Source organism: Ambystoma mexicanum, chromosome 12, assembly GCF_040938575.1.
Source record: "Ambystoma mexicanum isolate Mex_15411 chromosome 12, UKY_AmexF1_1, whole genome shotgun sequence".
Lineage (NCBI taxonomy): Eukaryota > Metazoa > Chordata > Amphibia > Caudata > Ambystomatidae > Ambystoma > Ambystoma mexicanum.
The window spans coordinates 667,594,522-667,619,270 of NC_090936.1; the positions used below are offsets into that span (position 1 = coordinate 667,594,522).

Below are 24,749 nucleotides of genomic sequence, written 5' to 3' on the forward strand. Positions count from 1 at the left end.
GATGCTAGAGCCACCTCTTCTGAGGAGTGCAGCCTGTAGAGCGCGTCAATTTTCTTATTGACGAAAAGTCCAGAGTGTGGCTTTTCCCAGACTCTACGGACCTCGGCCAAAACGTCCTTCTGCAAGAACAGGCCGGTTTGCTGCGGAGCGGGTGCCTCGGGCACTGGAACATCCAATAGGCACATCATGTCCAGTACCCGGTCATGAAAAGCTCTAATAGAGCGGGGCTGGTCTTCGCTGTCCTGATCGCCTGCGCATCATCCGACAGGTCATGGTCCTGCTGGACCACGTGGGGCACCGCCTTGTCCACAGGGGACAACGGAGGCAAGGGCGGAAGGGTAGGGGGAGGCACCGTATGCAAAGGCGGCACCGGCAGAACCACCGGAGGCACGGATGGAGCCGGAGACGCAGGTGGGCATATCTCCCTAAAAAGACCCTTGAAATACTCCCTCATGGGGTCGGTACGCATGAGTACCTGAAACTTGCCGAAAAAAGCATCCTCCGGAGAAGGCTTTGGAGCTGCCGGAGAAGGCCTCTCATGAGGAGGATAATTCCAAGGATGCAGAGGGGAGGGTTGCCAAGCAGGCCCATCCCTGGAGGTGTCCACATAAATTGAGGGTGCTGCACCCACAGGCAGCGAGATGTTGTACGAAAGGGGCATCCGAGCGTTCCAGTCGTAAAATGGACGAAACTGGTGCACACAAGGAACCTTATGTTCACCTACAGAACTGCTCCCCATACCTGAGGCCGATGGTGTAGTTGTAGGGGAAGCGCCCAAAATGGCTGCCGTGGTCGTGGCGGGTACTGCCGCCATTTTGCCGTCACCTGAGGGGAACTGCAGCACCTGTGGAAGTGAGGCAGGGGTCCCCGCCGGTGGATCAGGGGTCTTCATTTTAGCCTTTAGACAAGGAACCTTGGCTGAGCCGGTACTGTGCGGCCTGGAATGTTTCTGCGACATACCAATAGCCAAATTAGCCTTCACAGGAAGGACCTCGGCACTGCAGGTAAAGGAGGAACTTGGCTCACTCCTTGCCCCCTCAACGGTTCTGGCGTTGCCACAAGAGTGGGAATGGTGAGAAAACCCTTTCACCGATAAGGCCTTCCCAGGCCTCTCAGATCTGTTGGTTTCCTTAGCCTCTGTACTAAGGACCTCGGACCCAGGTCCGGTAGTAGCCTTTCTACTGCGGGCTTCGAACATACGTTCGGTCTTACCAAGCCCAGCCGAGGCCTCGGGCGCACCCCGGTACTTTTGAGGAAAGCCGATAAGGAGGCCTCGGAGCAAGCTCCGGTACCCCACGACTCAGCAGAACTGGGTCTACAAGTAGCCCCCACAGGAGGGGCCTCAGAGTGCACTCCGGTATCCACAGGCCCCTTACGGAGACTCTCGGAAAAAACACTGGTACAGTTTTTAGGCCCAGAAGGCATCTCGGGGCAAGCCCCGGTGACAGAGCGGTCAACGCTCCTCCCGGACCGGGAAGACCCCGGGAAGGTGTCTCCTGGCTGGGGTGCTCTAAAAAGTAAAGAACTTACAGGCCGTTTCTTCTTTTCGTAGATGAAGGATTGAAAATGCGTAGGAGGAGTACTCTGGAAAACCTCCTCCCAGCGCTCTAACCGACGTTGAAGTGCCCGGACCGAAAGGGAATCACAATAGAAACAGGAGTCCCAACGGTGATCGGGAACCAAACACTTTAAACAAAGAGGATGGGGATCCGCCCTCGCGAAGCGTCGCTGACACGAGGAACAATTTGGAAAGTCTAGTTTTAACGATATAGACAGACTAGTATGCGATCGCTAGTGAGAGCCAGAGAGGAGGAAAAAGAAGAAAAGCTTCCGCTGATGCAAGTGCTTCCAGTCCCGAGCAAGCGGAGAAAAGGACTGGGCAATGCGCGGGCCGGAGCCGAGATGGGCGGGGTTACGGCCGCATGCTTTACCCCACGTAGAAATAGAGGAAGGACTAAAATGTTTGCTAAATTTTGGATGCTTTTACAAAGTGCTCGGGTCCCGTCCCACATGATGTAGAAATGTCCCATAAGTATGGGGGAAAGGGGACGGGATGTAGGAGTATAATTGTATCTACTGCAAGGGATGGTCAGTATTCTATTTTTTTTAGTGACTTCAGACTTCCCACAGGAATATCCACAAAAGATCTAACATTTTGCAGAATATATATTGTCCCAGCAATAAGCATGTCCATTAGGTCCTTCATGCTTGATGAAGATGTTGACAGAGACTCATTGGTGAAGCCAAGCCTGCTAAAGCCAAGTGGAGGTGTGTGCTTGTGCCACTGTTTTTGATGGGTTGAGTTCTAGTTAGTTATTATTCTTACATCGACCATTGAGGATGAGGAATTGTAAAACATTTTTCCCTGGATTGAATGGATTCTGTCTAATTTTGTAATCCATGTTTTGAATAAGTGAGATCAAGTACATCCCTTAAAGGTGTCACAAGATTTTTGATGTTATATGTTTCCATCAGTAATATCGGCCGGCATAATAATTTATCACAGATATACACGTGATCAAGCTTTAACTATAGAAGGAGGTGGGGGACAGGGAGAATATAAAAACATAAAAATAAAGGGTGCATCTCAATGCCAAATATATTACCAAGCATCTGTGCCTGAGCTCCACCTACAGCCGTTGTTCGCTTATATGTAACAAACACTGATGAAAAGAAATAGCCATTATATTTCATTAAAGTAAACACCCACTGTTCACAAATAGGATACGCACACCCACACAATGTACACACATATATCTCTTTCCTCCAACCATTACACGGGAAGCAACTCATTGTATAGCAGTTGCTTCTTTGAGACTTCGATGAGTTGGTGAAAATGACGTGCCACAGTTAGGAAGGTTTACTTTCATAGCGATTATAAACCATTTTGTTCTCTACTATGGATGACAGCAGTAGACAAAAGAAGCCAGGTGGTCTTGCCAACTCGTGCCATTTCTGCCAGCGGCCACAGTTGGCTGCATCGAGGATAAATGTTGCATCTATTTGAACTGATAACTTGGATCCTGTCTATATTGTGTATGAATTTCTATTGAAGATGTAACAGGTATCTGCAGGCTGGATGGCTAGGGATGAGGGTTGCATCTATAGTCATTCCTCCTGATTATGGAGAGGTAAGCTTTAGCCCATAACAATAGAGTGCTCACTGGTCAGACACCAATGGCAATAATAAGGCTTAGCAGATAGGGGTTGGCTTGTTTGTTGAAGATCAAACCACCATAGTATCTACCAATGGCTGGTAGGGCAAAACTGCCATTATAGCTATAATTAGTAAACTGCAGAGCATGTTGGACCTTACACTGAATTCACCTCAGACTCTGGGATATATGCAATTCTTCTGAACATATGATTATGTTGTTTATAAACAGAGCATAGCAGCACTCAGAAGGTGGTGAAACTCTTGGAGATTGAGTAACCTGATACAGTTGATGTGAAATGTAATAAACACTTACTGCAGCATTCGATAACAAAACCATTCATTAAAATATGATATTATTTATCAGTCTTTAAATCGCACTATTCAAGCTATCCTATTGTATGTGCTGGCACATGCTGGGTGGAACCTTAACACATATGACAAAGCACAGAATGTCTGCATCCTAAATGTTTATATATCTCTGACTAAATGTCATGCAGGGGTTTACCAGAACAACTCAGACATGCTCCATGCAAACAGGACTGCTAGACAGAGAAAGTCAGTAAAACAGACCCGATGCACACATGCACCCATGCAGCAGGTAGACCGACCACAGTTAGACAGACAGGCTGCCTGAGATAAACATAGATACATACAGACCTTGGAGCACCCAAGGATGCACACATGCATGGGGTCAGACATGTAGGCAGACCACCAGATACACAGTCATTCAAAAACAGAGACAGAAAGAGGGGTAGAATCGACGCAACATGGATAGACAGATAGTTTTCCTTATAATGTAAAATCCAAAAATACAGTTTAGATGAGGATGTCAGCACTTATAAACTTATAAATGTGGGTGTCTACACACAGTGTTAAGTGGTTTATTAAGCAACAGACATCTGAGAGTGAAATTAAGCTTTGTGTAATAATCGTGACATGGTGGAATGTAAGGATGTTTATCAACAAATGTATGTGTTCAGCCTGAAGTGCTTTTCACTTGAAAGATGCCAGTATAGGGGTGCAACACAAAAGTGAAGAAGACAAGCTGTTCAACATCTAGAGTAGAAAGTACTCCCCTCACAAAAGAAACTGAGAAGTCCCAAGATAATTAAATAGATTTCTTAATTTATGTTATTAAGAAAAAAATGTCGTTGCGTCTGAAGTTTCACAGATTCTTCTGCTGCTTAGTAATGGACGTCAGATGCTTTCGATACATTATGTATCTATCTATATGTATAATTATATATATATAAACATGCACACATATATATAAATACATATACATATAAAACAATATCTATATAAATATATATATATATATATATACAAATACATATATACATATAAAGATATATAAACCACTTAGAGATGGCATGACTTGAATAGTGTTTATTTTCAAAATGTAATCAAATAGATACATTATGAAAAAAACACATATGATACCTGGAATAGGCCATGGAAACTCGGTTGTTGTCTCTGAAAAATAAATGTTATTATTTTAATACAGATAGTCCCATGTCTATACTGTTAGGTACTAAAGACGTTTCTTCAAGCAAATATATCTGTGATGCAATGCTTCTATAACAGTTGTGAGCAAAACAATGTCTATATAGAAACAGTAAAGTGCAAGGATTGTGGTGCACTGCAAATAGGCAACCCCCATGCAATGCGTCAACTGCTCTCTGCTATCAAAACCTGGATGTCTGATCACTTTCTTGTCCTCAATCCTTCAAAGACTGAAGTTCTCTTTTTCGCAGCTAATATGATCCCTCTCCCCGTTCCTCCTCCCTTCATCTTATTTTCTCCCTCCCATCGGCCGAGCTCTCTTACGGCACGCAATCTCTTCATCTTGACACTAATCTCTCTTTTGCTCATCACATTTCTACTACATCCCGTTCCTGTCATTTCCATCTTTTCAATATTCGGAAACTAACTTTTAGTGCCACTAAGCTTTTCATTTCCTCCTTAATATTTTCACACCTATTCTACTGTTCTGTACTTCACTTTTGTCTCCCCATCTCGCGCCTAGCTCCTCTAAAGTCTGTCTTTAATTCCTCTATTCACCTCCTTTATTCTTTATCTGCTCACAACTCTATTTCTACCTCTCTGGCTTATCTTTTCATCCTCAACTGAAATTCAATTAATTTTTATTGTGTTCAAGGCCCTTTATGGACTTGCTCCTATTTATCTCACATCTCTCGTCTCTTTTTATATTCCCTCTCGTGCTCTTCCCTCTCAATCTCACTTTCTTCTAACTGAACCCACCCTCTGTGTGCATCTTCACGGTTCCGCTATTTTTCTCTACTGGCATGCTTTCCCACTCTCTTTATGATCCATACACTCCTATTCCACTTTTCGAGCTGCCCGGAAAACTTGCTTACTTCAATCTTAATTGTATTTGATATCATTGTAGTTTTTAATTATTGTCTATTGTACCACTATTTTCATTCATTTGTACTGTAAATTGGTTTTGTAAAAAGCCTAGGTGTAAGGCGTTATATAAATATCAAATAAATCCAAAAGGCGAAACACGAAACTGAAATTGCGTAAGGTATTACACACTGGTTCACACAGCTAAAAGTGGCACCATTGTATAATTCTTCCATTTTGCCCACATTGGATTGCATATGATGGGCGCAGATGATGTAGCCAGTGCCTCCTCTCAACAGTTATGTACACTGCTACACAAAGATGTACTATCTCTGGTACTTATACTTGGACACCACAAACACATTAGCTGTGCTGTTCATCCCACTTCTTGGTCATAAAGTTCTCCACTGACGTTCTTTTTTAAATACTTAAATTACCCACTCACTTAGGAGACCCCAACTGTTTTTTGAATATTTAACTTTTGTAAAATGTTCACTGTTCACATATGGGGTACTGCAAAACATATTACCCTTTAAAACTTTATTAATAGGTGTTATTCGTACCCAAATCAATGCCACCTACTTGACCATAGAAGAAAACAAAGGCTTGGCCAGTCCTGTGGGATTAACACTTAAGCGCCAAGGGCATCTATGTTTGTCATGAATTCCCACAAGTAATCATTGTAGGCTCTGCCCACTCCCCAACTTAAATCTGTCACCAGCAATCTGCACACAGATCTGTGCTTTCACCCCCACACTCTTCCAGATTGCCTGTGTCACATCTTAGAACAGCAGGCCTTTTTTGGTTGTAATGATCCAAATCTATATGTGCTGCAATGCCACAGACCTTCTGCCAATGACTATTACCATGTATGTTACTGTTCAGCCCCATTCCATCGTCATCCTCAAAAGTGTGTCTATTAGCTGTTCACCAATCACTACCTTAGAGCAGAATTAAACAATCACGGAAGGTTCATAATGACGCTAGCATATGTATGTCAGCATTACTGCTGCATTGGGGATAAGAGTTTACTGGTTTTAAACTATGAAATACTGCGGGCTTACTGTTCTTGTTACAAGAATAAGGAATAATAAGTTAGGGTTACTCCTGGTGACTTCTTTGCAAAAAGAATAGTCACTCTTTAAGAGTAAGTCAAGAGTAATTCTGAATTAGTAACAGTAACATATTTGCTAGATCCTTATTCCTCAGCGCTGTTATAAACGAGTGGAATGCACAATTTCAACCAAAATTCCACACATCAATTATTCAGAGAAGTGGATTTCTATCCCTTAAAACCTTATTTTCAGGTGTATTGTCACTGTTTGAGGGAAAATGTTCGGCTGGTGGCTGTTTTGTATTGGGGTGAGCTTGCAATGACTTCTGTGAGTGGGGTGATAATTTGGTTTAGAGAACCCTGGATGCCCACTAGCTGTGTGAGGAGCAGCTTGGAGAAAGTGGAGTTACTAAAAACCCCACTCTATGTCCCCAGACGTCACACCTAATGAAATCAGTTGTATATGGTATCGAGCCTATAACCAATAGCCAGAGGAATGAGTGGAGAAATGTAGGGATCTTTTTGTTTCCCAAACAGACCCAGGCAAAAATAGGGTTATATTCTACAAGTGAGAACCAATACGGTCTCAGGCTCCAAAGGGAGAAGCAACATGACAATAAGTTGTTCAGGCCATACAGATAGGATATTTGTTTCATTGCATACCCCAACTTGGCCTCCCTCTACATCCTGTACCTCTCATGAGAGCTAACCAACCCCCCCCAGTCATTAAAGTAAGTCCAACGCAGGCACACACATCATGTTTAGAGAGGACTGGGAGACACATTACAATGTAGTGAGCATGTAACCTTGTCCAAGCACAAGAAGGTGATCTCCCAACACCTACCAAAGATGATCAGTACAAGGCCCAAGAGAGAACCAATGCCAAAGCCACACACTATATCACACAGCCACACTGTTAAGCTGATAATTTTCCCTGACTTCAAAATGTCAAGTAAAATAGTTAAACCCTAAGCTGTCACAGAGGAAAAGATAATTAAATCACATTTCCAACAGTTTAAGAATGATTGCCGCAATGTGGGGAGCAAAGGGGTGAACCATGATGCCTGGTAAAAAGCCCCCAGTAACAAGACTAAACCAAACAAAGAAAAGGATGGAAATAATTTAGAGGAACACATATCAGGAAACATTAATTGAACAAGGTAATCAAGATTAATATATAAACCAACAGCTTGCTACAGGGAGAGACCCAGTCTAAACTGCAGACCTATAGGCAGCAAGAGCAGAGAAGGAACCAGATGGGAAGAGAGCAGCACACATACAGAGGGCTGTATCTGCGATGCTGTGTGGGACAAGGACACGAAGAAAGAAGAGTGTTGCAATATTCCTGAGGGCTATACCTTGAAGGGTAGACTTGCCTTAATGTAGCAATCACCTGGCTTTGGGTGACTACTAGTCACTGCTCGGGGTTCCTCCGGGATGCAATATTAGGTTTTGTTTGACCGCAGATGTGATCTGTGTATCGTATATTGCGTGAGCCCAATCTCCCATAAACAGAAAGAAAAACAAGGTAGCCACTGCCACAATAAATAGAAACAGAGTCAGTTTTCGATTTCTTTTACACTGTCCGCAGGTGCAAAGGAGTGCCGGACCGAAACACAAAGATTTGGTCCTGCAGGTTAGTCAGACCGAGGGGGGAAGGGCGGCGGATTTCTTTGTGGGTCAGGAGGTAGTGGGGAATCAACAGGGAGGGATACCCTGTTTCCTCCCCACAGTCAAGATGGTGGCACCTGAGGAAGGGCCTTGGGTGGCTGGAGAAACACAGCGGTAGACTATGTGTTCTCACCCAAGTTTCCAGACACCTGATTGGCTGAGTGCCCTTCTCCAGATTAAAAAGCTGATAATATCACAGTGTGAAAAAACCCTAAAGCAAGGAGGGACAAATAATTGCTGATAAGATTATGTAAAAGTTATAATATTGACCATGGGAGTGTGATCCATGATTTGGGAGTAATAATATCTATACCCTAAGCAAAGGGGCAGGAAATACTTTCAGGTAGTAGTTTGTAAAGGGCATATATTTTTTAGCCAAAGAGGACAACCCATGGCTAGAGGGAGACAATATCTATGCCTAGGTTGTACCCTAGTAGAGGGGGAAGTAAATATTTGTCGGTAGACGTTTGTCATGAAGAGAGCTGTGTGCTATAAACCAGGGACTGTGTAACAGATTAGAGGAACCTAAACGGTTTGCTGGTCCTTTAGAGAAGCCATTCACCATTACCTGACATTGGGCCTCATTACGACTTTGGAGGTGGCCATGCCCTTAATAAGGGCATGGCAGCCTCCAAAATCGTGTCCGGGTCCGGGTTCCCTGAATGGGGAAATACTGGGCCATTCCGAGTATGGAGGGCCTAGTATTTCCTCCTTCAGGGAACCCAGGCCCGGTCCTTCCCCATTCCCATTCGAGTCCTCATAGGGCTCAATGGGAATGGGGAGGGAGCTAACAACGAGCCCATTATGAACGACCCCGTTGTTAGCTCTCTGATCCCCTCGCGGGACCCGCTATGGACGTCTGGAAAAAGATGTCCAGAGCGGGTCCCGCGAGGGGACCTCGTAATTGTGCGGAATGGGTCTAACGGCTCTGGCACCATTACCAGCACCGTTAAACCCATTCCGCACAAGTTATAATGAGGCCCATTGTTAGCATCTTGAGCTTTAGGAACCATAGATCCTAAAGGAGCTTGTCTCACCCAACCTGTTGTTTCTACATAAAGGTGTATCTGTTTCATGTGGTCTGCTCATTCTTCTCCTGGCGGGGGAGCTTTTCTATCATCTTAAGGGAGTCAGAAAAAGTGGTGCATTATTGGTAGAAACATGCTTACACTGAATAGCATCTAGTATTAGTTGTATTCAATAGAAAAACCCCATGTAACTTCTCTTAATATCAGATCCGCCCAAAAGAACATTAGGATGCATCTGAGTTTTTCCTTAGGCAGAACTAGATGAGGGCTGTTTTATCAACAAGGAGGGAGTCTGACCTTTGACTATGAGCGTGGATAGAATAACAGAAGGCCCTTTGAAATAATGCACAATACAAATGAACTCCAAAGTTCACATATTTTTGCAAAAATCCACCTTGAAATCTCATTGCTTTAAACAAAATAGTTAATGCACCAATGTGTGTTTAGATCATTTAATCACTCTGTTACTATTAATGACTGTGTCAGGGTTTTTTATATGGATATCTTTCACTAGTACTAACATTCTCCTAAAACAGTCTACTGACTTTTAACCATTCACGTTAATCTGCAGTTCTGCCTGCTGATCATGTATAGGATCCTGCATGTATTTACTGTGCTTCCCAGCTTTGCTGTATTTCTAGGTTTGACCTCTGGTGTGGATGTAAACTTTCCTAGACTCTTGCTAGACTTCTTCTCTGTGGCGGGTGGGACTTCTAAAACAGAATTTGTAGCCAAACACGCATACAACGGGGAAGTCATGAAAGAAAAGAGGTCCCTTAGAGCTGATCTTAGACATATCCATTCAGCTAACGGTAACTTAATGGGAGTGAAGTCGCAAAAACGGCGCCAGCAATATCGCAATTGGCTAAGAATCCATAAATGGAGGTTGCCCCAGACTGACTCCGAAACCATGTTAGCCCAGATGGGAAACAAAAAAGTAGCTGAAATGTGGAAGTTGATCAATGTGGGTGGGTCAGACACTAGAGCAATCCAGGTAAACGCGGTACCCAAGCAGAGATGAGTGGATCACTTCACCGTCCTTTATGGGATTGAGTGCAAGGGGGTTGAGCTGCCTGTACTAACTGATTCAAAATCATGGGCATTGGGAGCTGACAGGGAAGACATGCTTAACTTATTATCCAAGTCGAGTAATTAAAGAGCTCCGGGAATCGATGGCCTGGCTAATTTCATGCTTAAATCAGAATCAGGACCCTGGGATGACTGCCTTGAGATCCTTTTTTGTAAGATTGGGATTTTGGGAAGGGTTACAGATTCCTGGAACACTTCCATAATAATACTAACCTTCAATAAGGGCATGCAGGATAATCCTGCCAACTATCGGGCCATTGTTTGCTAGATGTCTTTGCAAAAATCTATGCAGCACTTCTGCTGAAGAATTTAAGGCAGTGGATTTTGGAGTCAGCAAGCTTCGACCTCCATCAATCAAGCTTTGTCAAGCAGGTGGGAACATCGTTAAATGTGTTCTTGCTGAACATTCTGCAGGCAAGGGCACTGGCAAGTAAAAAAAAAAATATATCTGTCATTCGCAGACCTTGAACAGGCCTTTGATTTGGTTGCCCGCCAATTACTCTGGGACAAGTTAACAAAGGGTGGCTGCCCTGATGGCCTTCTACGTACCATTCAGTCTCTTTACTACGGGACAAGCCTGAGAGTAAGACTAGATGCTAGGGGGCGCTTCTCGGAGTTGATAGCAACAAGTTATGGTCTTCAGCAGGGGTGCCCACTGGCCCCGGAATTGTTTAATTTCTTTATATCGGATGTGGTCTTTGCACTGGAAAGGCAAGATCGTTTCTACCTAGGCCTGCTCTATGCAGACGATTTGATCCTAATTGACCAAACACTGATTGGCCTCCAACGACAGCTGTGAGAGATGCAGGAATATGTGAAATCTAATACATTTAGGACTAATGTCTCTAAGACAAAAATTCGAATCCTGACACCTGCGGTCGGCAGGAAAAAAGTTAGGCCAGTATGGCATCTAATCGGAGAGCAAATAGCAGTGACCACCTCCTTTATGTACCTGGGCATGCAGGTTAATGCTAGCTTAAACGATAGTCATAGAATAGGCCAGCTTAAGCAGAAGGTTACATACTTAGCAGCACAAGCAAGGATCCTACCAAAAATATTGGGTCGATTTTCATTGATGGTGGTCAAGTTCTACAAAGCCAAGGTGATGGCTATTGCCACCTATGGAGCAGAGGTTTTTCTTTCTACGGATCGTGCTTGGTGGATGATCTTGGAGGGGAAACTTTGGCGTAACATGCTTGACTTGCCTAGATGCACGCCAATGCCCGCCATAAGATTTGAGCTGGGACTTACCTCACTGCCTTCAATGATGGAATGGAAACCCCTATCACTGTACAGGAAGTGTAGAACAGACCCGCCAGTGAGAGGGTTTAAGTTCCTGAAAGAGGGATTGGAAGCTGAAAGTGAACCCATCCTAAATACATGGAAGTCAGCGTGTAACAAAATCCTGAAGGATTTGGGGGTTTCGGAATCTGATTTCCTGAATAATCCTAAAGCAACCACATCAAGCTGTGGAGAAGGGACTGGAAAGACACCATCACTGCAAGAGAAGAATATACGACCTACTGCAACTTCAAAATTGATTGCAGACCGTGGAATTCAATTCGAAATTATCTCAGATTGTTCCCTTGCATCTCCATCCAGTCCAAATGTATGAGCTCTAGATTAAACCTACCACCCACAATGGAAATCTTGAAAAATAGGAGGATCTGGCAAGACCAGGATGTAAAGTGTAGGCTCTGTAAAATCTAACTCTGGTCTGTCAGGGATGACGGAAAAGAGAATGCTATTCCTTGGTAACATTTTGAACAGTATGCCCTGGTTAACTCCGGACAAATAGTGGTACAAGATTGTGGCTGGGGAAACCGTAAACCTGACCATTGCATTCATAAAATGTATGGATGATATTTTTCAAGGATTGGCCAATGATTTTGTTTGAATGTATAGCTGATGTGAAATTAGTGCTGCCTACCTAAACAATGACAAACTGCAGGATTTATTGTGGGATGGTTCATTTTGATGCTTTCATTTTGATGGTTCATTGTATGCTGGATGTTTTTAAAGAGTGAAAGGTTTCATGTCAGCCAAACACTATATTAAAATTTAAAAAAGTATTTCTAAAGGCACGTTGGGCAGAGCACTGGTGCACACTTGAAGCAGACATTGGCGTCCACAGAACAAGCCTAGGATCTTTCACATGCACTGAGTGGACACAAGCAGCAGCCTTTCACATTATGAATGATGAAATACTCTGTGTCGTACATCTGAGATGTAACCCCTCAATAGCTGGTTAGAGGGGATCCTCTAACTGCCTCCTATTTAATATCGGCAGACAATACAAATAATAATGCACTAAAGATGTTCTTTCTCTGGATTATCAATACAGAATGAAACAGTTGGAATGGGTCCCTCTGAGTGAGATAATGGAGGAGTTGGTATCCTATGTTTCAAATCACCGGAGTAATTTCCTGCCCTGTTTTACTTAGCTCATTGTGACTCAGAACAATGGTTTGAAATATTTAGTTAATATTCAATATGTGCATACCTGTTAACCATCTCTCAATGACCAAAAATAATATTGTAGTCACCTCAATGCCTACTTTTCAATTTGCAGCATTTTAATGGTCATACATATCTACCTACCATTAGACCTGCTTTCTCTGACCATATTTTCCTCTATTACTGAGAAATAGTGGAGGGTTTATGCAATGGCTCTAGTTTATCGTATTTGCTAATGCCCACAAACAATAAGGTATAACCAGTTAATTGATGCCAGGCCAGTTCTAAAAAGAATTCAGCATATAATATACCTAGTTTGTGCTCGCACATTGGGGTGTCAAGCTTTCCGCGGATACAGATGGACGCACACCCAGACCATACCTCTTTACTTGACTCTATGCCTCCATTCATATTTTCCTATCACACTCTCTTCTTGACTTGCCCACTCTTGGCTTCTTGGCTTGACTGTCCCAGAATTAGTATTCTGGTGTCTGCCTGGGTGGAGAAATTAAATGTATTCCCCAACAACAATAAAGCCATCATTCTTCAAGGAGGTCACTGGAGTACATTTCAAGCCCATCACACAGCCACACAAGACAATTGGCAATTACTATGTATCTCTCTGAATTATGCCCTTCACCTACTGTTTTCAACACAATAAATCTTATCCCTTATCACATTATGTTGCATTTTCAAGGCTGTGCATGCGTTTGTCACAATAGGTTCATTGCCCAAACGATTAGTATTAAAATACACATGTTATGTACTACTGATATTTGGGCTACATCTGGATACGCCAGACAGAAAGGAAAATGAAAGAGTAAAAGCAAGCTCGCCTCACTTCTACTCTTTCCGTTTCCCCTCCACTTTGAGAATGTTCGAACTGCATCCAGAGGACCCCACAGCACGTACGTGCGAACATTGGTGGTCCCCTAGGCTGCATTCCATTAACATTGAATTTAAAATAAGGCTGTTATAGGGTAAACGGTTCTGAGGTCAGCCATATACCTAGAAATGTATACAAATGTATCTGATATTTCTATTTGTTAAAAAGCACCCCCACAAGAAGACACAGCAAGTATCTGACATCATGCGTATGGAGGTACTTTGCCACATGAGTAGGTAATGATGTGTACACAATCTGGAAATTCATTCAGCTACACGTGTCCAAACAATTGCACTCTCTAGTGCAGACCACATGTACTAATGGCAATGTGGTAATTAAAAAGAGACAATAAAAAGAAAATGTATTATGTGAATACATGACTGTGAAACATAAAGCAACACAGTTATTGTTTATGATGTGGTACCAGCACATGCGTTTTTCAAAACAGTGGTTAAAAAAGCAACCCAGGGCAATGGTCCAACATTCTACACAGAGACAACATTTCCATAGAAAACAAAATTGAAAATGCACAATTATTGCCAGATTATCTGATTCTTTTCCCATATCGCAATAAGCTACTATATTGCATTTTCGAAACTGAATGCATGAGCCACACTGGGCTCATTGCTGAACAATTCAATGGCACATGAACATGCACATAAAATGTTGGGCGCTATGGGCCTCAAGATGAAGAACGCCATTGCTGACCGGTGGCACATGTTGCTATGTGCCTCACCCTAAATTTACACGTGAGGAGAATATCAGCAGTGCTTACCCCACATTTTAAACATAAATGCAAAGGAAAGAAATCACAGGCAATTTAACTTTATAAATTGCCCAAGTACAGTGCCATACTAAAGTCAAGGCACATGTTGTCCATGTTTATTTTACCTGTCATCAAGCAATGCCACCTCCACATTTGTGGAAATAGATTTCCAAAATGTGCGGTAATTTCATTCTGATTATATAACATGCGTGATTATGTTTGCGCCTGTGGTGTCTATGCCCACGTTTATTGGAACACATACTTTGAGTGCGAGGTGTGGCTTTTGAGGCTTCCGTGGATCCAGTGGTTTTAGTGGTTGAGGGCACAATTGCTAAACGAAAGAGATGACTGTCAATGAACACATACTTAGAAACTGTGTGCTTTGATGTTGCAGAAACTGAATTTCTCCATATGTATGGACACTAACAATTGCTGACGCTTTACAACACAGACATGCATTTCTTGTGTATGGATGCTAAATTATTGCAACATCTGATTTCGTGCACTGCAGAAAAGAAGCTCTAACACAAACTTTGTGGGAGCAGGTGCCTTAGGTTCTTCACTTTTGATGAAGGTGTTGGACAGAGACTCATTGGTGAGTCTAGACCTGCTAAGCCAAGTGGACATTTGTGCTTGTGCCACAAGGATTGCAGTTTTTGATGGGTTGACTTTTAGTTAGTAAATCTTAAACTCACCAATGAGGATAATGAATTGTAAAACATGTTGCACTGGATTGAAGGGATTCTGTGAAATCATGTCCCAATAATGTTAATCTGGTAAAAGAATTCACTCGATTTAATCGCCTGTCCTCAAATTCCTAGATTGGAGCTTAGGACGAGAATCAGAGGAAAGAAATGTAGGGATACTTAGACTGCTGAGACTGTGAGTGACTAAATCATGAGGAATTACACTATGGTGGGAATCCCATATTGAGAATCATGCAAATCAGAAACTACTACTTTATGAGGTTGTGTGGAAGCCAGAGAATTTGACAACCCAAGACTTATTGTTCAGACAAGATGAAGACAGTTGTTGTGTTCCCATATGTCTGTTGTTGACCCTGCTCAGATGGGTGAAGGGGTGAGAAGGTGTGATGTGCCCCAAGACCTGTTAATGCCAAAGAAACCACAGAGGGCTTTGGCATAGTATACATGCCCAGGAGGCAGAATCCTGTGGAACTCCATGGACCATTCATTATCAAGTTAGTGAAGAGTTGTAAGTTTTTTTGTTTTAGAAATTTGAAAACCTTGTAATTATCCTAAAAAACCTTTGTTGTTACCTATCTTTGTGTAAATCTCATGTTGATACCCCTTGGCTTTGTGTTCAACTCCATTAATGTGAAGACATGTTCTTAAATATAATTATTTGTGTAATTGATATTATTTGGTAATTCTTTCTTGACGTACACCACTTCCTGTTAGTTCCATACACATAACTTCTTTATTAGACATATACTATTTCACCTTCATGCTGAAATCAGGCGCTTTCTAGAGCATTTCCCGTCATGAAAGAACAATACCACTTTCATTTATTCTAAAATTGGTCCTCAGAGGGGAACATTGCTGTCCTGACAGCCAATCAGTTTACAGGACTTGCAGACAATATTCACTGGTACGGCTATGCATCTTGATGGCTTACAGGTTGGCACTTGCCATGCCAGATATCTCCCCATATTCCTGCTACACCATCACAATCTCCTCTCACCTTGCAGCAGACTAAACCCTTCTGCACTGCCTGGCATACGTTAAGTGCATGTTACTGTATGCTATGCCAGAGATATTGAGGGGCTCCACCTTTGGGCTGTATGCAGAGAGGAGTTAGGCTAATGAAGACACACGCTTCTAGTTTTTTACCTACCTGGATGCTTCCAAACTATATATCCAGGAAACAGAGAACTGTACATCCCATAGAGGTGTCACAAGATTATTGATATTACATGGTCAGTAATGTTGGTCCACATCATCATTTTAGAATACATGTGATCAAGCTGCAAATATAGTAGGGGATGGGGGATGTGGGAATATAAAAACATAAAAATAAAGGGTGCATTTCAATGTCATATATAGTACCAAGCATCTGTGCCAGAGCTCTACCTACAGTCGTCGTTCGCATATAGGGAACAAACACTGATGAAAAGTAATAGCCATTATATTGCATTAAAGTAAACACCCACTGTTCACCAACAGAATACTCACACCCACACAACGTGCATACATATTTCTAATTCCTTCAGCCTTCACACGGGAAACACCTCACATTGCCTAGCAGTCGATTGTTTGAGACTTCGAGGAGTTGGTGAAAAGTTAGGAGGGTTTACTTTCATAGTGGTTAGTAACCATTTTGTTCTCTTATATGGGTGGTCACAGTAGACAAAAAGAAGCTAGGTGGTCTTACCACTCATGCCATTTCTGCCAGCGGCCATACAGTTGGCTTGCATCTATTTGAACTGATGACTTGGATCCTGCCCATGTTGTGTCTGACTTACCAATGTAGCTGCAACAATAGCTGCAACAGGTGTCTACAAGTTGGGTGGCTAGGGATGAGGATTGTATCTATAGTCATCCCTCCAGATTATGGAGAGGTAAACTTGCATCCATAACTAGTGTTCGCTGGGCAGACATTGATATCAATAGTTAGGCTTAGCAGAGAGGTGCTGGTCTGATTCTGGAAGATCAAGCCATCATAGTATCTACCAATGGCTGGTCGAGCAGAATTTCTATTGTAGCGGTAATTAGTAAATTGCAGCACCTATTGAACCTTGTGCCAATTTCATCTCAGACTCTGGGATACATGCAATATTTCTAAACATAATGATTAGGTTGTCTATAAACAGAGCATTAGAAGAAGCGGTTTCTACTTTATTTGGATATCGTCTGAGTCAGAAGCACTCAGAAGGTTGTGAAACTCTTGGGAATGGAGCAACCTAAGAAAAGTTGATGTGAAATCGAATACATACTTACTGCAGCATTCGATAACAAAACCATTGATTACGTTATTATATTATTTATCAGTCTTTAAATGACACTATTCAAGCTATCCTACCTTAGGTGCTGCTACACGCTGGGTGGAACCTTAACACATATGAGTAAGCACAGAATGTCTGCATTCTAAATGATTATATATTTCTGACCAAATGTCATGCATAGTCTGACCAGAACACCTCAGACATACTCCATGCAAACAGGACTGCTAGAGAGAGACAGTTAGTAAAACAGACCACGATGCACCCAAGAAGCCATGTTGACCGACCCACAGTTAGACACACAGGCTGATTGAGAAAAACAAACATGCAAACAGACAGACAGGCCAATGGAGCACCCAAGCATACACGCAGGCATGAGGGGGTAGGCATGTAGGCAGACCAAAAGACACCCAGTCAGAGAGAGAAAGAAAGAAAGAAGGAAAGAAGGAAAGAAAGAAAGAAAGAAAGAAAGAAAGAAAGAAAGAAAGAAAGAAAGAAAGAAAGAAAGAAAGAGAGAAAGAGAGAAAGAGAGAAAGAAAGAAAGAAAGAAAGAAAGAAAGAAAGAAAGAAAGAAAGAAAGAAAGAAAGAAAGAAAGAAAGAAAGAAAGAAAGAAAGAAAGAAAGAAAGAAAGAAAGAAAGAAAGAAAAGGATTACAGTCTAAACTACATGGAGAGACAGATAGTTCTGGTTATAATGTACAGTAAAAATATATATATTAAATGAGGATTTCTGCACCTATAAATCGTGGGTGCACACAAAGTTAAGTGGTTTATTAAGCAACAGACATCTGAGAGTGAAATTAAGCTTTGTGTAAAAATCGTGACATGGTTTAAATGTAAACATGTTTATCAACAGATGTATGTGTTCAGCCTGAAGTGCTTTTCACTTGAAAGATGCCAGTATAGGAGTGCAACACAAAAGTGAAGAAGACAAGCTGTTCAACATCTAGAGTAGAAAATACTCCCCTCACAAAACACACAGAGAAGTCCCAAGATAATTAAATAGATTTCTTAATTCATATTATTAAGAAAAAATGGGCATTGCGTATGAAGTTTCACAGATTCTTCTGTTGCTTAGTCATGGGCATCGGACATTGTCGATACACACACACATATATATAATATATATATATATATATATATATATATATATACATATATATATATATATATATATATATATATATATATATAGAAACCACTTAGAGATTATACGACTTGGATAATGTTTCATTTGAAAATGTAATCAAATAGATACATTTTGATAAGAAACCTCATGTGATACCTGGAATAGGCCACGGAAACTTTGTTGTTTTCTCTGAAAAATAAATGTTATTACTTTAATACAGATAGTCTCAGGTCTATATTGTTTAGTAATAAAAGTCTTTTCTTCAAGTGAATACCTCTGTGATGATTTTCAGGACATGTTACAATAGATATCATATGCACATATACAATGTGTCTATAATACTTGAAAACAAATTATTGCATATATAGGAACAGTGAATTGCAAAGATTGTGGTGCACTGCCTATAGGCAACCCCCAGGCACATGGGGGGTCACCCCTTCGTCAATGCGTCAACTGAGAAATTGCATCAGGTTTTACACACTGGGTCATACAGTTAAAAGTAGCTCGCCTATATCATTGTTACATTTTGTTCCCATTGGATTAGAGGCCCTGGACACACTCTTCAGATGATGTGGCCCAGGGGTTCCTCTCCACACTTATGCATAATGCTATACATCTGTGGTATTTATACTTAAGCACCACAAACACATTAGCTGTGCTATTCACCCCTCTTCTTGATCATAAACGTGCACTGACATTCTTTATAAACTACTTAAACTACCCCCTAACTTTGGAGACCCACACCTGTTTTGAAAATATCTAACCTTTGTAAAATGTTGACTGTTCATATATGGGGTACTGCAAAGCATATTGCCCATTAGAACTTTACCAATAGGTGTTATTCATACCCAAATCAATGCCAGTGTTTTTGTTGACCTTAGAAGAGAACAAAGGCTATGCCAGCCATATGGGATTAAAATCAGTCACCAGCAAGCTGCCCACAGATCTGTGCCTTTCACACTCCCCCCACTCTTCCTGATTACCTGTGTCACTCCTAAGTGGTTCTATAGCAGGCCTTTCGTGGTTTTCGATGACCCAACTCTTTGAGTTTACATAGAGCATGTGTGCTGCAATGCCACAGACCTTCTGCCAATTACTATTACAACATATGTTACTGTGCAGGCCTATTCAACCGTCATCCTCTAAAGTGTTTCTTTTAGCTCTCCGCCATTCACTACCTTCCAAGCAGAATGAAACATCACAGAAGGTTCATAAAGAAGCCTCCGGAAGTATTGCAGCATTACTTCTGGAGTTAGGATATTCTATTCACAAAGAGGTTACTGGTTATAACTATGATATACTCCTGACTTACTCTTCTTTTTACAGGAATAAGGCATTCATAAGTTAGAAATACCTCTGGTGACTTCTTTTCTAAATGAATAGTTACTCTTTAAGAGTAAGTCAAGAGTAATTCTGAGTTAGTAACAGTTAAATATTTGTTGGACCCTGTAATAAAGTGACTTATTTAAGCTCAGGTAAGTTCCACTTATTTTATTATGGATACATTAGGTTAGTTTATTATGAACAGACACTAGGAACAGACACTGGCTCCCATCACCCAGGCAGGGGTTCTCCAACTGCCTAGGCTTGGAACCTTCAACACTAGCATTCCCTCACTCATATCACAACATTCAATTTTACATCGCATGCTTCTACATTCATCCCCAAGCACCAGACAACAGACCCTTATTCCTCAATGCTGTTATAAAAGAGTGAAATAAGCCATTGCAACCAGAAAGCCACACATGCCACAATGCCATCCAATAGCCATCCCTGGAAGTTCACCTCCAGTTTAGAGCAACTGAGCATTGCATTGTGGGTGTGCAAATTAGCATAACATCATGCATTATGGCTTGTTTGTTGAAATGGCCTATTCCTCTCTAATATTTCAAGTAGAAACATCTTTTCATGCACTTTTTTAAACCTACCATTACATTGATGGTTATCATTACATAAATTGGGCCGATATCAAGGCTCACCAGTTTCAACTTTCAAGGCACAAGATAAACTAAAAAGATCACTATCTCTTTATCCAGAATAAAGGCTAATCAGTCAAGTAGTTCAATAATATTTTTGAGGTGTTTGAATCCCTACTAGATACATCCAGTGGAGTCTACATTAATTGATTGTCCCTGGTGCAGTGCAATTTAAAATTGCAAGTTTGCACTCTGACATGTTTTTTATTGCCAGTTGCAACCGTCCATGAAAAGTAGCTCTGGACAAGTAAACAGTGTATGTAATATCGGGACCCCTCACCAAATGTGGTTGAAAATAATTGTTAACAATGTTATGATTAATTCTCAAAACTTTCAAGAATATCTTATTGTTTTTCTTTTTTTTCTCAACTTGATTTATATTTACATTGTGATAGTTGTGTTTTCCTCAATGGCTCTAAGACAAACTTCTTGAATCAAATCAAAAGCCTGGTTCCTTGTCTTTTATACGTTTACCTAATTAAATCCACTCTTTTCTCTTTTGTGGTTTACACAAGGACTGAATCAGAATTAGTTAAAATTGGTAATTCTCTGCGTTTGTATGGATGCAATGGAAATCCAGAGAAATATGGAAGGGATGGATAACTAATAGCTCCATACTGCACCACTCCAACCATTTTATTTCCTGAACCACCTTATTGGAAATTGAATTTTGGACCAGGCCAGGGGAAGCCAAAAGCTGAAGGTTTCAGTGCAGAGGAAAACCATCAGTCATCGGCAGAATGGGGGGGAATGGATTTCTATTCCTAAAAACCTAATGTTCAGGTAGAAATAGACATGTGTATCGTCACTGGTAGAGGGAAAATGTAGGGCTGTTTATTGGGCTGAGCTTGCAATGATTTCTGTGAGAGGATCTTAAAATGTGGAGTTTCAGGCATAAGTTGGTTCAGGGCACCCAGGATGTCCACCAGCTATATCAGGAGCAGCCTCGAGAAAGAAGAGTTACCAAGACCCCCACTCTATCTGCCCAGAGGTGATGCCCAATAAAATCAATTGTATATGGCTCCACCCTAAAAGCAACAGCCAGGACAATAGGTGGAGAAATAAAGGGATCCCTTTGCTTCCCAAACAGACACGGGGTCAAAATAGGGCAATAATCTACAAGTCCGAAACAATACGGTCTCAGGCTCCTAAGGGGAAAGCAACACAACATTAAGTAGTTCAGGCAAGACAAATAAGGTAGGTGTTTCATTGCATACCCAAACTTGGCCTCCCTCTACATCCTGTTCCTATCATGAGAGATACCCAAAGCCTCCCGCCCCAGTCATTAAAGCAAGTCCAACACAGACACACACATCATGTTTAGAGAGGAATGAAAGACACTAAACAATGTAGTGAGCATATGCCCTTATCCAAGATCATGAAGGCAACCTCCCAAAACTTATCAAACATGATCGGCACCACAGCCTAAGAGAGAACCAATGAATTAGAAGTAAGTGTGATGCAATATGCGCTCAGCCAAATAGTCCAATATTATTAAAATACTGTTAGATGATAATTATCCTTGAAATATATAAACAAAGTCCATTTGAAGTTTTGCTGCGTGTTTTTATGTTCAGCCGACACATCTTTCGACCTTAGGTCCTTCTCAAGGCTGTACAATTTTTGACAAATACCATACATAATGACGAAGATATATGTTGGACAAGCACAATATTTTTTTTTAACAAAATAAAGCAAGACAAAATGCAAAATTTGTGTGTGAAAAAGAATAAATGGTTGGCATCACAAAATAAGTAAACAGAATATGTTGTTAAAACAAAATAAAAAGTAAATGGAAAGACAGAAAAAGTCACATACCATGGCAGGCCAGCGATGGGGCATATAAGAGAGTTGCACAAATTAACAAATATCAACATAAGTAATAAAGGAACTTCCATATTGCACATATAGTGCCATTGCAATTAAGCAAAAATAATCATGATAACAAGTTGTGACCAGTTGGAGGTCTATTAACACATACTGTTAGAATAACTGCTAGGGTGCAATAGTGTGAGGCACACTATAGCCCGTGCCCAGTGTTTGGGAATTATTGTTAAGCCATTATAAAATGTAATACTAGCAACCGTCCCACAAGTGTGCCGTTATCTACTGAACGGTCTTATGAAGTTGTATGTATTCACTAATCCTCTTGGTGTAGCACTTACCCACAATGCAGCCTCATAATGGGAGTCATGGGGTTATTTGTGCTGGTTCTTGTCACTGTGTCTGTTTCCTGGATGGTTATCCTATAGGAAAGAGCAATGAAAACAATTATTATCATTACACGGAAGGCGGTAAGGGTTAACGGTCACCGGTAATGGTACCAGTGACCGTTAACCCTTACCGCCTTACTACAAGGTCCCTTTGCGGGTTGGTACTTTAACGCCTGCTTTTTAGCAGGCGTTAAAAACCAACCCGCAAAGGGACCAGGGTGCTAATTACGGTACCGCAATTTGCGGTACCGTAATTAGCACCTTCCCCATTCCCATTATGCCCTATGGGGCAAAAATGGGAATGGGGAAGGGCAATGGGGGAAGGGGGAATTACCGCCCCGCCAACCTTGGAATAGGGCGGTAATTCCCCTTTCCTCCAAGGCGGTGCCAGTATTTTACCGGCATGGACCAAGGTGCTAGTAGCACCTTGGTCCACCGCCTACCGTGTAATGAGGCCCTATATGTGCAATATGGAAGTTCCTTTATTACTTATGTGATAATTGTTCATTTGTGCAACTCTCTTATATGCCCCATCTCTGGCCCACCATGGTATGTGACTTTTTCTGTCTTTCCATTTACTTTTTATTTTGTTTTAACAACATATTCTGTTTACTTACTTTGTGATACCAACCATTTATTCTTTTATTTGTCAAAAATTGTACAGCCTTGAGAATGACCTAAGGTCGAAACACATGTCAGCTGAACATAAAATTAAAAGTATGCAGCAAAACTTCAAAAGGATTTTGTTTATATATTTCAAGGATAATTATCATCTAACTGTATTTTCATAATATTGTACTACTTGGCTGAGCACGTATTGCATCATACTTACTTCTAATTCTTTGATTTGGGGTGGGTGAGGGTTCCACCACCCTGTGATGGCTAAAAAGCTGGCCTCAATAATAGTTTCAAGGGCTTGAGCACACCAACCGCACGGTTATACCCCCTCTCCGTTTTCTGTAAGAGAGAATAAATGCCCAAACGTAACACTATGCCACACAGCCACATTGTTAAACTGACAATTTTCCCTGACTTCAAAATGGCAATTAGGATATTTAAATCCTCGGCTGTCACTGAGTAAAAGGTCATTACACCATATTACCAACAGTAGAATAATGATTATCACAATCTTGGGAGCAAAGAGGGGGAACTATGATGCCTGGTAAAAAGCACTTAGGAACAAGACTAAGCCAATGACAGAGCAAGGACAGAAATAATTTAGAGGAACACATATCGGGAAACACATTGATTGGACAAGGTCATCAAGATTACTATGTAAACCAACAGCTTGCTACAGGGAGAAGCACTGTCTGAGCTGCAGACTTATAGGCAGGAAGAGCAGAGAAGGAACCAGACGGGAAGAGAGCAGGACACCTACAGAGGGCTGTATCTGATATGCTATGTGGGACAAGGACACGAAGAAAGAAGAGTGGTGCAAGAATCCTGAGGGCTATGCCCCGAAGGGGGACCTTGCATTAATGTAGCTATCACCCTGCCCCCTAAGCCGGGGTGATTGCTATTCGCCGCTTGAGGTTCCTCCAGGGTGCGAATATTCATTTTTCTTTGAAATGGGCTCTGTGTATGTTGCGTAAGCCAAATCTCCCATAAAAAGAAAAAACACGAGCTAGCCACTGCCATAGTAAATGTAAAAGGAGTCCCCTTTCTATTTCTATTGCAGTGGCCACAGGTGGGAAGGAGTGCCGGATCTGAAGCACAAACCTCTGGTCCAGCGGGGGAGCTTTTCTATCATCTTAAAGGAGACATAAAAAGTGATGCCTTATATGTAGAGACATGCAATATTTTCTTACAAGCAATAAATAAATAAATGCTCATACTAAAAAGCATAGAGTAGTATGGCATAGGAAAACCCCATGTAACTTCCAAAAGGCAATGTTGATCATTTGGATGGATCTGAGAGTTTCTTTAGGCAGAACTAGATGAGGGATATTTTCTAAACAAGGAGTCTGACCATTGAATATGAATGTGGACAG

The 24,749-nt window shown here is 41.6% G+C and overlaps 1 protein-coding gene across 50 annotated transcripts in view; it reads right to left on the reverse strand.

The window, feature by feature from the left end:
- The window catches only part of LOC138513982 (mucin-19), a 1,848,798-nt gene that overhangs the window by 468,476 nt on the left and 1,355,573 nt on the right, over positions 1-24,749 (reverse strand). For 21 of the 50 annotated variants that reach the window (XM_069629208.1, XM_069629202.1, XM_069629193.1 and 18 more), the window contains one exon: positions 18,726-18,758. The exons of the other annotated variants lie outside the window; for them this stretch is intronic. In XM_069629208.1, the coding sequence (XP_069485309.1) occupies positions 18,726-18,758 (33 nt within the window). The remainder of the gene's footprint in view (positions 1-18,725; positions 18,759-24,749) is intronic. 50 annotated transcript variants of the gene reach the window in all.